The 15,779-nt window shown below is 42.6% G+C and overlaps 3 protein-coding genes across 3 annotated transcripts; 2 read left to right on the top strand and 1 right to left on the bottom strand.

The window, feature by feature from the left end:
- Positions 1-40: 40 nt before the first annotated feature.
- zbed4 (zinc finger, BED-type containing 4) lies at positions 41-7,042 on the top strand. The gene is made up of 2 exons (XM_029494769.1): positions 41-234; positions 2,240-7,042. Exon 2 carries the CDS (start codon positions 2,433-2,435, stop codon positions 6,210-6,212), a length of 3,780 nt encoding a protein of 1,259 aa, XP_029350629.1. The 5' UTR covers positions 41-234; positions 2,240-2,432; the 3' UTR covers positions 6,213-7,042.
- Positions 7,043-7,133: 91 nt separating this feature from the next.
- On the bottom strand, positions 7,134-10,446 carry alg12 (ALG12 alpha-1,6-mannosyltransferase). The gene is made up of 9 exons (XM_029494772.1): positions 10,288-10,446; positions 9,896-10,028; positions 9,606-9,779; positions 9,300-9,494; positions 9,111-9,216; positions 8,615-8,836; positions 8,198-8,367; positions 7,832-7,907; positions 7,134-7,731 (listed from the first exon to the last, which is right to left on the bottom strand). Exons 1-9 carry the CDS (start codon positions 10,444-10,446, stop codon positions 7,482-7,484), a joined length of 1,485 nt encoding a protein of 494 aa, XP_029350632.1. The 3' UTR covers positions 7,134-7,481.
- A 335-nt stretch (positions 10,447-10,781) lies between these two features.
- On the top strand, positions 10,782-14,817 carry creld2 (CRELD disulfide isomerase 2). Its single transcript, XM_029495424.1, has 10 exons — positions 10,782-11,103; positions 11,287-11,369; positions 11,778-11,888; positions 12,063-12,154; positions 12,280-12,456; positions 12,569-12,667; positions 13,559-13,642; positions 13,821-13,916; positions 14,154-14,294; positions 14,449-14,817. Exons 1-10 carry the CDS (start codon positions 10,954-10,956, stop codon positions 14,505-14,507), a joined length of 1,092 nt encoding a protein of 363 aa, XP_029351284.1. The 5' UTR covers positions 10,782-10,953; the 3' UTR covers positions 14,508-14,817.
- Positions 14,818-15,779: the final 962 nt, after the last annotated feature.

Below are 15,779 nucleotides of genomic sequence, written 5' to 3'. Positions count from 1 at the left end.
AGTATTGTGTGACATCGTACCCTCGTCGCCATGCTGGAGACCCTGCGGCCGGTGACATCATTAAAACCTGTTCCTTCCGTCCGACGCTGTGTGGAGCTGCTCCGGCCGAACGTGAACTGCTAGCAAACCAGGAGACAAAAGCAACAAAAGTGAACCCCCCTCCGGATCAATCAAATGTGTCATATTTAACTATTTAGGAGCCGAAACCCAGCGATCGGGCTGCAGTAGTTCACAGTAAGTACGCAGTTTTCGTGTACGGGTCCGGGGGGTGGTTTAATGCGGCCGGGGCGTCGTGCTGAGTGCTGGTCTGATTCGGATCCCGTGTGGTTCGTATGTTGCCACGGCTGGGTTCTGCCTCGCCAGGTTAGCTAGTGTGTCCTGTGTGTGGCCTAGCTGGCAGCTAACCAGCTAGCAGTCGTGGTGTGGTCCGAAATGTGCCCAGCAACCCCCTAGTTTTTTTGGGGGGTCATTTTTAACCACAATGGGGTGAGAGTGGAAGTTAAATCGGCTCTAATGTTTGTGCGACAGAGCCATGTGGCAGAAGTGACGAACCTCTGTTGTTTTTATGCGCTCATTAGCCTCGCAGCTAATCTGGTTAGCATCAGAATAGCCACCCGAAGTGTTTACCGATGATGTAGCCTTGCTGCCCGCGGTGCTTCAATAAAACTGGCAAATATTTGCCTGGCTGTGGGTCACAGGCGTTTCGGGGTTTGTGGTGTGTGTGTTTCAATGAAGCCAAGCCAAACAGCCGGTGGGTCGATGCCCATTTCCAACTTGGTGTGCTATGTGAAGATGAAAGCTAAGTCAGCGCTGGCTATTCTCTGGTGTCCTCTCACATCTTCCTGACTAGCACTTAAACCAAACCCGGAAAAACTGGCTGTCACTGATCACCTCGGAAATGGCTCAAGGCCGCTTGTCTTTTTTTTACGTCTACCATTTAGATTGACAACCGAGGAAATAAACGCTTATAATGGCCACATTCATGAGTTCAGTTTGAGTTGAATTGGCGGTTATTTTCTGGTTATTTATAAACGATTGCTGACGCCTACTTTGGTTTGAATGATACATGTGCGCTCGGGCTAGTCCTCTCCTAGTTGACGAGTTTTGGTTTGTACATGAAATATATTTTTATCCATTCTGACCATGTGCTGTTAAAACAGATTTTGAGAAATTACATGTTGCCCCACTTTTATTTATCTGATGCTGAATGCAGGTCTGTTTGAGCGCCACAGTAAGCCGATATATACAGGCATTATTCTTCATGTTGCGTCTACAGTCAGGCAACAGGACTTGCTTAATAGCTTGCATTGGACCTGATCCCACAGCAGGTGGTGTGCCTGTCATCTGAACACAGATTTGATAACAGAACACACACCATATTTCCCCAGCTACCAGTTTATGGTGTATACTTAGCAAACACTATTGCAATCTTTTTCAACAGCCCTACAATAAATCCTAGTTCCATGGAGACTGTCAAGGTCAGTTTTTGTGGAAACTTTTCATTCAACACATTGGCCATTTTGCAGGCTTTGCCCTGAAGTACAGCTTTTCAAATGAATTTAGGTTGATTGATTAGTGTCAGTTATCCAATACAAGAAAAAGTTACAAGTTTGTAATGATGCAAGTCACTGAAAAGTGAACACCGATGTGCCTTTTATATATTTATTTGTTTGTTTATTTATCTATTTATTTATTTATTTATTTTCCAAATTTCAGTGATGATATAGAGTTTCAGCTGCTGAGGTGTTTTGTTGTTAGAAAAACGTATATATGCAAGAATCTGTTTATTATGTTGAAATTAAGCAGCAGGGATGTGAAATTGTTGAACCTTTTCAGTAAATATTTAGAATATTTTAGTGAGCATAATTATCCGTGGGAATAGGTTTGCATAAAGTTTTCAGAAGGTGGATGGAAGGTGTTTGGGGCATGAGCACAGGATATTGTTATTCAAAAGAGTCACCTAGTGATTAATCTGCCCAAATATGCCTTTAAAAAAAAAAAAAAGAAAGAAAAAAAGTAGTGGCTAGTGCCAGTGGAGTTTAACAACATTTTTTACAGCAGAAATTGTAACTTTTAAGTGAAAAAATGTTTTGGTTCTGTCAAAACTTGGCAAAAAGATGCAAGGGAGTGACTTTTCCAAAATGTCTATTAGGCTTCTGCGTTATTACCGATTACCTGTATTACCTGTTTACTGGAATCTTGGTGTCACTCTTTGGTTTTTGTCTCTCCCATTCTCTAGGTTGTGGGTGGAGAAGTGGAACCACTTCAGTCATAAATGGAGTGGGACAAGCAGGTACCCTGTGTACTGGAGAGCAACACACACATAACACCACCTGCTTGAGAGCTGCTGTATCGATGACTACACCTGAAATAAGTGATTACGTTTGACAGAGCAGGCCAGACTATTGTACAGAAAACCTTGGGCTGCTGCCATGGATGGGGAGGAAGAGGTTTCACACATGGGGGAGGATGTGGTTGGTGATCCTAATGGCTCCATTGAAAGCAAGAAAAGAGAGGCGAAATTGACCTGCCTGAAAATTGAGGGCCAGGATGGCTACGTGTTCAAATCCTACAGCATGAACCCTCATGAGACCGCAGATGGAAAGTCACCTGCTTGCTCCTCAACAACACTGGATAAAGACTCTCCCCCCTCTCCCGATTTATCTTCTCAGGGTGACAAACTGTTGGAATCAGATGAAGCAAATGAGATTGATCCAGCATCTCCCACTCTATTAAGCCAATGTTTAAAGACTGACAGAGAGGAATATACAGAGAATGAAAATAATGAAAACAGTAATGAAGCAAGTCAACATATCAATGAAGAGACTGGTGATGCAAATGGAATGAAAGAGGAGACACATGAAGATGAAAGGCTAGCATTTGGGGGCTCAATTGGGCCTTTCCTAACAAGAGATGATGGTGATGAGTACAGTGATTTACTCAGTGGATACACAGGCTCCCTTTATGATGTTGCTATGGATGCTGTCACTCACAGCCTTTTGTCATCTATGAGGAGTCATAACAACCCGAGGAAAAAATCCCCCGCATGGAATCACTTCTGCATATCGCCACGAGACAGTACCAAAGCAATCTGTTTATACTGCATGAAAGAGTTCAGTCGGGGTAAGAATGAGAAAGACCTCAGTACAAGTTGTCTAATGAGGCACGTACGAAGGGCTCACCCTACTGTGCTTTTCCAGTACGGAGTAGATGCATCCCCAAATAGTCTGACTAACTCTCTTGCCTCACCTTTGATACCTCCCTCCCCAAAGTCACCAAAAAAGGAAGACATGACAAACAGTGTCACTACTTCTGCCTCAATGAACACTTCACCGTCCACCTCCTCAGCTGAGAATTCAAATCTGTCATCCAAAGAAGTGTTACCCAAAGTCGAACCAAAACTAGAACCATATGCCAACATTGACAGTGTTGGCAGCATGCTCTCATTCTCACATTCCAATGAAAACAAAGTTGATGACATGTCAGACGGAGGGCCCGACTGCCCTCTCGGGACCCCAAAAAGCTCTAGTTCCCGTCGCAGATCAGCTGTGTGGAAACACTTCTACCTTTCGCCTGCTGACAATTCCAAAGCAGTGTGTATCCATTGCATGAATGAATTCAGCAGGGGTAAAAATGGGAAAGACCTTGGGACAAGCTGTCTCATTCGTCATATGTGGAGGGCTCACAAAGAGGTTGTCATAGTGGAAAATGGATTGGGTAATCACATTCCCCCACCCTACACAACACTTTTGTCCCGCCCACAACTACACGATCCACTGGAAGTCAAAAAAGAGTCTCCCCTGCTTCCGTCCTCACCGGAAAACATATCAGACGACCTGCCCCAAAGCATGGACGAAAGTATGGATATAAAAGAGGAATCCAATGAGGTGATGCAATTCTCAGGGCAGGAGGCCTCTCTCAATCTTTCCATCAATACTCAGGGAGAGGATATACCCATGACTTCCTTACCATGTGACCTCACTGACGGCCCAAGCCCCAATCAGGATCATTCAGTTTTCCTGCAAAACAAGAAAATAATGAAACGTGTGAAATCTGAGGTGTGGCACCATTTCATAGTATCACCAGTTGACCAGTTAAAAGCACTATGCCGTTACTGTCCATGTGTCATCAGTCGGGGGAAACGGGGCGACTTTGGTACAAGTTGTCTGATGAGACATCTAATGAGGCGCCATCCAGATGTCCTCAAAAACCAAAAAAGCACAGATGAGAAGCCATCCTCTGCTCCTCATCTCTACACCGATGTCACTGCAGCAGACGCAGTTTCAACCAAAGAAACTGACAGCTCAGCCAGTGAGAAAAAGCCACCGACCCTACCTGTTTTCAGTAAAAAGACGTCAAAACTGTGGAACCATTTTTCCATTTCACCTGCTGACCCCACAAAGGTGGTTTGTTTGCACTGTAGCCGCACAATTAGCAGAGGCAAAAAGACTACAAACCTTGGCACAAGCTGCCTTTTCAGGCACATGCAGAGGTTTCATGGACACATTCTTGAAAGTAACAATACTATCTCAGGTGACGTGCCGTCTGCTGATATTCATGTTAAACAAGAGCTCATGGACACTTCTGTTTGTGAAACCAAACAGAGCCTTGAGACATTTGATGATGAACACCCGGTTGCCAAAAAAATCACCAAACTTATTGCAGAAATGCTTGCATTGGATCTTCAGCCATCAGCAATGGTGGAGAATGCTGGACTGAACAGACTTCTTGAGTTCCTGCAGCCTCAGTATTCTCTACCACCTTCTTCTTACTTTACCAGCACTGCCATACCAGATATGTACGAAAGGGTGAAGGATGTTGTGCTGACCCACTTGAAAGAGGCTGAAGGTGGTGTTGTCCACTTTGCAACTAGTATTTGGGTCAGTAGCCAGACAAGGGAATACCTTACCCTTACTGCCCACTGGGCAACATATGAGTCAAGTATCAGACCCCAAGGTCAGGACTTTCACTGCTCTGCTCTTCTAAGTGTCTCACAAATAGACTGTGACCATGATATGCACGACATCCCGAAGCAGCTTGAGTATCTGTGGGATTCTTGGATCACCTCATCAGGGCTGAACAAGGGTTTCACTGTAACTGATAACAACAGCATCAGAAACACCTTGGAGGATCATGGCCATGTCACCATGCAGTGTTTTGGACACACTATAGACCTCATTGTTAGTGAAGCCATAAAGAGCCAGCGAATGGTTCAGAACCTTCTGAGTATTGCACGGAAGATCTGTGAACGTGTGCATCGCTCCGCAAAGGCCAAGAGGAAACTGGCTGAGCTCCAGAGGGTACACCAGCTGCCGGAGAACCAGCTGATTCAGGATGTCCCTTCTAAATGGATGACGTCCTTTTTCATGTTGGAGCGTCTGGTTGAGCAGAAGAAAGCCATCGACGAGATGTCGATTGAGTGCAATTTCAGGGAAATGATCAGCTGCGATCAGTGGGAGGTGATGCTGTCGGTCTGCAATGCACTGAAACCTTTTGAAGTTGCCTGCAGGGAGATGAGCAACCGCACTGCCACACTGGGACAAGTCATACCACTCATTCACATCCTGAACAGAAAGATAGACCTGCTGTTTGATGAGACTGTGGGCATAGACACCATGCTCAAGTCTCTAAAGGAAGCCATGGTGAGCAGAATGTCAGCAACTCTGCACGACCCACGATACACGTGGGCCACCATGCTGGACCCCCGATACAAGACTTCATTGTTCACAGAGGAAGAAGCTGAGCAATGCAAACAAGATCTAATCCGGGAGCTGGACTTGTTCTCTTCTACCTCAGTTGCAGATAAGCCTGCTCTGCCTAATGGCTGCAACGAGGACCCCGGTTCACCAAACAACTCTGACTCAAACAAGGACAACCTTTGGTCCCTCATGGCTGACGTCCGGCAAAAGATAAAACAGGAGGAGAAGCCAAAGTCCTCGGAGCTAGTAGTGCTGGAGTACCTGGAGGAAGACATACTTGATCAAAGCTGTGATCCCCTCGACTATTGGAACCTGAAAAAGTTCCTGTGGCCCGATCTTGCCAAAGTAGCTGCCCGGTATGTGGGCTGTCCTCCCAGCATCATCCCAGCAGAGACACTGTTCAGCACAGCCAGTGTTAACTGTGCACTCAATCAGCCCAGACCTTTACTGGAGAACATAGAGGGTCTGCTGTTCCTCAAGGTCAACCTCCCTTTGATTTATTTTCAATACTGATAAATATTTAGCATTCACTTTGAAAACCCTTTATCAAGGACCAAGTTGCATAGCTGTGAAGTGGGGTGGGGGGGGTGGGGGGTTTGTTGGGCAAAATGTAAAATATCAATTTATACACTGATTGACTCTCAATGCAAAGGCCAGATATAGAGGTTTTATTGTATTCTGTGTACTACTGTCGAAACACTTTGGAGCTGTCATGATGAAAATTCTCAGTCAGTCAGAAGTGTATCAGGGAGGGAGGGTTTTTTTTCTAGCTGTAGGGGTTGGTGATAATGTGTTCGCTTGTAAATCGACGTTTCTCTTTCGTGTCTACTCTCTCCTTGTGCCTTATCCAAAACTACTTCAGGTCAAAAATGCTGTACATATTTTGTTAAATTGCGCAGATCACATCAGGATGGTTTTTGATTCTTATGGACTAAAGATAGATGCAGAGTTGTTTTCTGAAAGAAGACATTGCCCAAAAATAAATGCTGTGACTGAAAGATGTTTTAAGTTAATGTTATTTAATTTTGATTGTGAATTGTGGCTCATGGTACTGTCTTTTAGAAATAGAAATTTTTTTTACTTGCTGAAATGTTTTTAATAAGTGTAAAATATTGCTGTATTTTCAGAATGAGTTTGTTTGGAATATACAATTTGTCTCTTAAGCACAATTTAAGTTTATGTCCAGGGGATTAAATTATGGGTTTATTATTAAGTAAAACAATGTACTGTACATTTTTATATTAAATTACTTCTGAACCTAATTTGATAAATGTTTGAGGATCGAGGCTGGAACCATGTAAATTTTGTGGTCCATTGTAAATAAAGGTTTTCCTTAAGCAATATTGCAGAGGTGGGCTTGGGTTTTTCCCCCTCCTTTTTTGTAATAGATGTAGCTTGATAAAAATTGATTGAAAGTAAGAATGTAGATGCTTCACTTGTTAAATACTCCATGTTTATATTCACCTTTATTCATCTGCAAAATCTATCTACAAAATGTACAAAACTCACACAAATCCTCAAAAGATAGTTATCGATGACAGAATTACAACTCCCATAGTCATCAGAATAAAGAGCCATTTCAACTGGTTTACCATTTCACACAACAGCAAAGATGGACTTTTTTCCACTCCTGTGATTAGTTCATGTTATCTGTTCAAAAAAAAAAATAATAATAATAATTAAACCTTTCACATCCAGAAAACATTCTGCTCCAAACATTCCCATTTGGTGATACCAGCTACACATTTGGTCATAATTGATCACAGCTCTACATTATTGCTGTTAAAGATGCTCTATTCGAAGTGAAGCTTCACTCTTTTTCTCCATCAGCACGGTTTTTCTCTCCAGTCGCACACTGACTGGAGGGAAGTGAAACATGTTGAAGGTAAGGCGGCTGTAACCCTCAGTGAAGGCCAGAGGCTGGTGAGTGTCCTGGAGTAGCTGTATCTGGGTAACATTAGCCTCCATTAGCAGGTGCGAGTACATTTTGATTTCAGGACCCATGGGGCTTATGCCCTCCCGTTTGTCATATCTGTTGAGAAAAGGAAGTGAAAGTTGTACACAACCATAAACATCACTGTTGGCGACATAAAATTTGATTTCAGTTATGTGTGAGTCAAAAATACACTAACCTCCAGTTTCTGTTTTGCTCCAGAAAGCGTGATACTCCCGTTTCGGCAGCAAAGGTGTCAATATGAACAAAAACATCTAAGAGAATGAAGTGTAAAAATTATTTTAAATTACTATGATCCCACAATATTTTCTATAATGACATGTTTTTGATTCTTCAGCCAAATCTCAAGCCATTAAATGGCTGAATTATTTTGTCTAAGACCTTAAAAAAATGAGTTTCAATCAAGTAAAAGTATTAATACAAAAGTTTGCATATTAAAATTTGACACCCTTTCAATGAATACAATTTTTATTTTAACATAATTCTAAGCAATTCAATGAATAGTTTTAGTAATTGGAATCCATAAATAAAAAGTGACTTCAACCTGTTGTGGGTGGCAGCAGCCTGTGCAGTTGCTGCATCGCTTGGCCCCCTGGGTAGTTGTTGTGGGAAACATAGAGACAAAGACTAGAGTATAGTGTGTTGACTAAAAGCTGGCCAACCACAACTGCCGAACCCAGTTTATACATCCAGGATTTCTGGTAGTTGCACAAACTAAAAGCCACAGGAAAAAACAACAAATGAGGAACACAAGCAGTAACCTTTTAATGTGGTTCATTTACAGGAGCAAAAGAGCAGCGGCCACGTGACAATTCTCACACTACATGTCTTTCTGTGCAATACTCTGGTACTAATCTCAATAAAAAGCCAAAGTGTATCATCATTTAATCAAAGAATTTTTTACAATATGCTGATCCTGGAGATTTTTTTTGTCTATTAAACGTACATAACAAAGACTTACATGAAAGAACAGCCTCGGGCAGCCACCAAGCTAAGCACAGGGAATGTGTAGATGATGAAGCGCAGCTCCTTGTGGGGCAGCAGTGAGTAGATGAGGATGAAACCTACTGTGGGTAGCAGCAGCAGCCTCATGCGCTTGTCAAGAAGACCGAGAGGGATGAAAAGCAGCGTGCAGCCCAGGCCACGGGGTACGGCAGAGTAAAAGTACCAGAGAAAGGGGGAGGTTTACTGCGGAAAAGAGTCAAGGAAAACTAAAGAGGTGCAGATTCTCCTTGAAGACTTTTAGTGCCAGTAAATAACATCAGTATCAAAGTGATTTGCACTGAACTTGGTGGGTGGATGGAGCAAGGCCCTCAGAAAAGCCTATTCAATATTAAGGCAAATCCAGACTATTTTCTAGTAATTTACATTTTTTTTCTCTGAAGTCTGGTGCAAGTTATTTCACACCCACATCAGAGGCCTCTTTACTTTCTTAGTGGATGAGTAAATAAAAGGATATTCCCCAGTTGGAGCTTTTGTTGAGAATAGTATTGTACCACAAAACTTGCCCTTCAGGCCAAAGTAACTTCCTCCAAAAGAAGGTGTCAACAGCCACAGTCAGAGCTGTAAAAGACAAGAGATAAACCCAACAATCTTTGTGCATACATTTATTTCCAGGCATAATTTACTCTGCACTCAACACTTACCCAATGACAAGATCCCTGCAGGGACAGCGTAGTAAAGCAGTTGTAGCACTCCCAGCTTTCTGCTCAGCAGTGATGTCAGTAACATGAGCCCCATGAAGATGCACAGCTCTGACCGGAACACAATGATGACTAAAGCAGAAAGGCTGATGAAGCGGCCATGTTTCTGTGCCATCCAGGATGTAAATGCTGCAAGAACTGAGAAGACACATTTACTGTCACCATCTGTAAATCAGCCCAAGAATAGATATTCATCCAATCCAAAATATCTGAAAAGATTTTTTTTTTTTTTTAACCGATGCATCTTACCTATTGGTAGTGCAAATACATTGGGCAGTGTCCTGGTGCTGTAGAACATTAGGTGAAACTGTGAAGCACATGTCAGACAGAAGAGTCCTGCAACTGTAGAGCCAAACTGTCTTCTCACCTCTCGCTGCATGTGCCATAATGCACCGATAACACAAACTCCCAGGGAAGCTCGGACTGCACAAAACACATAAAAAGACCACGAGTTTACAACGTTTACAACCCAAGAGCAAACGTTTATAGTTACATTAAAATAACCGGCTTTGAAATTGATCATTAGCAACATGATTTACCTATCAACTGTGTGTAGAATTTCGGAGCGCCCAGCAAAGACGACAGACACACAACAGGGGAAGATAGCATGGAGAGAAAAAGGGGACCAAGGAAAGTCCGCGGCACCACACCAGGAAACTCATGGTGGTCATACTGAAAGACGGACAGGCTTTCTTTTAGGTCTCAACAACAATGACAAAGCCAGAGCATCATGCAAGATGGATGTTCTTCGATTCTTAAATAGCTTCCCCGTGTAAACAGCACTCCATTTAGTCATTTGTGCAATTGGTAGCGTTCTGTGTTATTGCATGTTTTAAGCACCAAAATGGAGATGAAAATGTCTTTTTTGTCTCCAGTAACATAGAGTAGCATGGCTGAATTCACTGACACCTGAATCTTAACATCTGCTTACCTTGTCAAAGTCCAGTCTGTGATACAAAATGTCGTGCGCTGCTTGTAAATTAAAGCTCTCCTCAACTTTGGTGAACGGACAAACGAGTAAATGCAATAGAGCCACAGAAGTTAATAAGAAGAGCAGTGGGAGCCCCAAAACAGTCCTCTTTTCAGCCATGACAGCCGGAAATCTGCTGTCAGTTCCGGTCAAGACCGGAAGTGACTAACGCGACGGGTTTTCATATCGCTTTCATGTTTGCGTTATTTTTTATAGCAACGAAAATCAGTAATCTTTGACAATTTCACCAAAATTCTTCACCCCAAACGATTTTTTAAAAAATATATATTTTATATATATGACCAGATTTCCTGAAATTTCCACGTGCGGAAGGAGCTGTTTGTCCCGCGCGTGGCGGCTCGTGATTGGCTGCATACTTTATTGACAGACAAGAAAAGCCAATCAGCGCGAGCCACAATTCGTCTGGAGGCTGACGCGGAAAACTAGAACCGAGTTCCCCCCCCACCACCCGACACAACCGGCATGTAAATACAGTTTTCTTTCCCTTTGCATAGCCAACGCTAGCCAAGATTTCACCTGAATTTTTTTAGATGTGTCCGAGCAGAGCTGCGTTTTAGTATCGGCGGGAGGCCTCGCTCTGATGTGCGAGCCCGTCAGAAGTGACTGATGGAGATGCTGTCCACCGGCCCAGAGCTGCGGACACTCAGGCTTCTGTCTTGTGTCTCTCTTGTGCTACTTTTTCAAGTTATCGACGCCAAAAGGGATTTTAAAAGCGCATGTAACACCTGCCAACAAATAACGGATAACTTCAACAAGGTGGGTGGTTGATTTGTGTTGTTTGTTGGCCGCTTTGTGTTATCCCCCCCTCCCCTTCTATTGATATGTGTAGCTCTGTGTTATCCCAATATAATGAAATTCTCCTGCTCCCCCTGGATCTGTGTTGAATGTCTAACCTCCCCCAAAGAACTCCCTTGCTTGATCTTTGTTTTTGTGTTGTAGGGCTTTGACAAAACAGCAAAGCAGAACTTTGGTGGAGGCAACACAGCCTGGGAGGAGAGGAAACTGTCCAAATATGAGACGAGGTGAGAGAGGGCATCCCGACCGGTCCTGATCACAGGTCACCCTGCCACTGGTGCACGTCAGCACAGTTTTGTTTGCTTGATACCGGAGCTGCAGGAGGTTGAAACTTGGAGCACGAAGTTTATCAAAGTTTTAGATAAGCAGCGTGCATTTGAATGTATAGCTGACAAGCTTTGGCAAACTTTCACACTCTTAAGTAGATTTTATGTCACATTGGCAAAGGCCTCTCAGATGTAACCAATTAATGTCATGCATTTTCACACTCTCAGATTTTATCTTCCGCATATCCTTCTTCTTTGTATCTCAGGGCTGAATGTGTTGACAGTAACTTCTGCCTTTGTCTTTGCACCCTCTTGTTAATTCATCCTATTGCGATTGTTGCTCAGTGTCTGTCTGACTTGTTTTTGCAGTGAGATTCGTCTGATGGAGATTGTGGAGGGGCTGTGTGACAGCAGCAGCTTTGAGTGCAACCGAATGTTAGAAGAGCATGAAGAACAATTAGAAACTTGGTGGTTCAAGAGGTGTGTGTTGGCTGATGCAAATATTTTCAGTTTCACAGTTACAGTGAAGGTTCGGATTGATTTAGACTGTTAAACAGTTTCGTACCTTCACCCTGTAACACACAGAATTATTAGGCTAGCTTATAGCAAATATTTATTTCATTCATTAACTCATCTTTTTCTGTTGCGATGCAGGCAAACGAAAAATCCAGATCTACATAAGTGGTTTTGTATTGAAACCATTAAAGTGTGCTGTCCAAAGGGAACGTTTGGGCCTGACTGCAATGGTGAGGAAAGACGGAAAAAAAAAACCAATTTGTTGCATGATGCAACAAAGCCCCACTAACCTGTGAAAGTAGCACTGATAGTAAATATTGTTAAATATCGCCTTCTTTGCGCTTTTCTCGTGAAGCCTGTGTGGGCAGCTCCGAAAGACCATGTCACGGAAATGGAATGTGTGATGGTGACGGGACTCGTGGAGGGGATGGAAAGTGCAGCTGTGACCACGGTTACGAAGGGGAGTTCTGCCTCGACTGCATCGAAGGATACTTCAACGAAGTGAGGAATGAGACTTTCTCCCTTTGCACAGGTACAGTTCAAGACAATAACATGTTAACATACTGCTGCACCAGAGACACACCACCAGCCTTCATATACAATGTGTTGAGAAACAATGGTTTGATGAAACCTTCCTCACACAGAATGCCACACTTCTTGCAAGACCTGTACTGGAGCAACCAATCAGGATTGTGATGAGTGTAAGGAAGGCTGGGAGGAGGATGACCAGGAAACTTGTGTCGGTAAGGGGATCTAACTCTACATTCAAATTAAGGGAGTAAAGACAGAGCTGCGTGACAGTGTTTTTAAAATGCTAATTTTAGTGTTTTATTGCACTTATATACTTTAGCTTGTGAGAAAACATTTTACATTTGTATTGTACACTGTTTAAGCTGAAACATTAGTTGAGTAATAAAAGACATTTATTCACCTCTCACACATCCATTTCCGGGTCATGGGTGAGGGGGTGGAGCCAATTCCAGCTCTCAATGGGCGAGGGCGGAGTACACCTTGGACAGGTAGACAGTCCATGTCAGAGACGAACCACCAGTCACACTCAGACCTACGGGCAATTTAGAGTCACTAATTAACCTAAACATGCATGTCTTTGGACGGTGGGAGGAATCCAGAGCACCTGGAGGAAATCCACACAGGGACTGGGAATCGAATCTGCATATTTCTTGTTGTGAAGCAAGAGCGCTAACCACTAAACCACTCTGTTTGAAATAATACTTGCCCAGTGTTTATTAGATTCCAGCTTTGAACTTGTAATACTTAGTTTTTTTTGGAGGGAGCAGGTATCATAACAATGTTAACTGTATATCTTTGACTTCTGTACTTCTGATTTGGCAAAACAAGATGTCAAATTCTCCTTTAGAAGACTGTATCTCACTATTTCCATGTAGAACAATTTTTTTTTTTTTTTCTTGCTAAATGTGAATAAAACCAAAGCCACTAAATGTCAGCAGAGAAGAAAGTATAAAGAGGGTTGGAGGTGTGATGAAAATTCTCCTGCCTGCAGCATTGTTTGCCAAGCAAAGATGAGTTGATTACATCGCTCACATTAAAAGTGAGAATGTGAAGTAGACGACACTTAGAGATCATTTGATTGGAGTCTGTCGCATATGTTGCAGATGTAAACGAGTGCTCCTCAGACTCTTCTCCATGTGAAGAAGATCAATATTGCCTTAACACAGAAGGCTCCTACTCCTGCAAAGGTAAGAGGACTTACTGTTTTTTTTGTTTTGTTTTTGTTTTTGTTTTTTTGTTTTTTTTTTTTTTTCTTGACGTGGCCTTTTTCTGCTGAGAGATTCTCAAGACTGTAGGGCCAATGAACACTGTGCATTTAGACCCACTTCTCTTTTGTTTTTTATTTTTTGGTGTTTTCTTTCACAGCTTGTGACAAAGTTTGTTCTGGCTGCACTGGAGCCGGACCTGATATGTGCCAGGCTTGTGCCAACGGTTATCAGAACACAGAGGGCTCCTGCACAGGTGAATAATTCACTTTTCAGTGCTTTTAATCAACTTTAGAAGGATGTGAGTCGATTAGAATGCCTCCGTTGGAGTGAATGTGTCACCAAGAGGAGACGTGCACAGAAATATTTAGTTGTCAGGCTTTGGATACACAGATAACACTTGAAAATAAATTTGTTGTGCAGAAAGACTTTGTATTTCATGGACATTGTTGTACAGAGTTTGGATCATCAGTATTATGTTTTGTATCCCAAGATATCGATGAATGTCTACAATCAGAGCCAGTTTGCACGAAGGAGCACCAGGAGTGTGTCAACACTAAAGGCAGCTACACGTGTATCTGTTCAAATGGCTACGAGGAGCAGAATGACGAGTGTGTCCAAAAGTCGCAGTCAGGTGAGGATCAGCCTTTGTTTAAGGACCGGATCCATACCGTTTCTGATAAACTAATATGATTTACTCTGTATTTAGTTCACTTAAGAAAGGCCTACTACCAAATGTCCATATTTTCATATATATAATTATTTGCACTTCTTTCAATTGGCACTAGAAAAAGTGGGGGAGTCAGAAGAATCTGAGACAACCACAAGTTCGCATGGGGAGCTTTGATGTCAAAGCTGAGAGCACGAGGAGCAAATCAGGAGGAACTGTTGAAATCTGAAGCTGCTCAATTTTTAAAATTGTCAACTACATGCACTTATGTGCCAGCTGCAATTCAAACCAACAAAAGATACCAAGACGGTGTTTTCCAGCGGAGGATCATTGGATTTAAGGACAAAAACGAAACTAAAGACATTTTCTGTTCTCAGTATGCTGGTCGTTGTTGCTTTTCTCTGGTGTACTACCACTTTTCTTTTATTTGTTCAGCGGTTTTAAAAATTGAAGGTGTTTCAATAAAGATGAATTATGTTAAAATTAAGATAAACCCATGTCAACAATATCTGTACCTTCTTCTATAATTATTCTGGAGATCAGTAGAGGAACAAATGTATTGCATGGAAGGAAATGAGGTGGTGGGGGCGGGGCGCAGGCTGTGTTGTTGCTATCATCAGAGATGACCACATGGTGTCAGTCTAACTACATGAACAGATGCTCACCCCAGCGTAGAGATGCCCCGTATTTAAACTGATGTAGTAAGAAGTCTCTTATCCTCTTGCAGATGTTTGTGATGCATGACCAAATTTGAGTGTGTTTACCCACAGAGGCTCATACTGAATACCGTCATGCTTATATGATCCTTTAGTCTTGAGTTTAGGGCTTCTCCACATACATCATAAATCCACAGTATTAGTATGTGACCTGGACTTCACCACATCATCCCATCACATTATTCTTCTGGTCTTTTGCAAATAAGCGGCACGTAGTGAATTTTTTTTTTTTTTTTTTTTTTTTTTTTTTTTTTCCCCCCCTCCGTTCCTGCTCGGGACAAAGATTATTTTTCTAACCCAGGTGTTGTGTTGGAAAAAGCTTTCCCGCCTTCTTGCAGGATGATGTCAGCTATTTTGACTCGACAGGTCCATTAAGGTGGAAGGAACATCCAGTTGAGACCTGTCTGAGCTGGCAGTGGGGCAGCAGAGATGCAATCGAACTACAGGCCGATCCACCTCTCGCACACAAACATCCTCACCTCTCCACTTTTCCCCTGTGCACTTTAATGACATCGTATTGAAAGGAATCAGTTTATTACCAAATCTTGTGCTTGCGCTGCATCTCACAAGCTAATTTTGCGAGCGTGCATGTAATTGGTAAACTCAGATGGCTGTGTTTGGGAAGATTTATTTATTTTGAATTGAATGTATCAGTTTGCCCTGATGTACCTGATTTGATCGGTTTGTGTATCTAAGTAGTAAAATTGTCGTACGAGACCCAGACTGAGAAATC

This window comes from Echeneis naucrates, chromosome 23 (genome assembly GCF_900963305.1).
Source record: "Echeneis naucrates chromosome 23, fEcheNa1.1, whole genome shotgun sequence".
NCBI lineage: Eukaryota > Metazoa > Chordata > Actinopteri > Carangiformes > Echeneidae > Echeneis > Echeneis naucrates.
The sequence above is the reverse complement of the archived record's forward strand: the minus strand, read 5'-3'. Positions and strand labels throughout refer to the sequence as shown.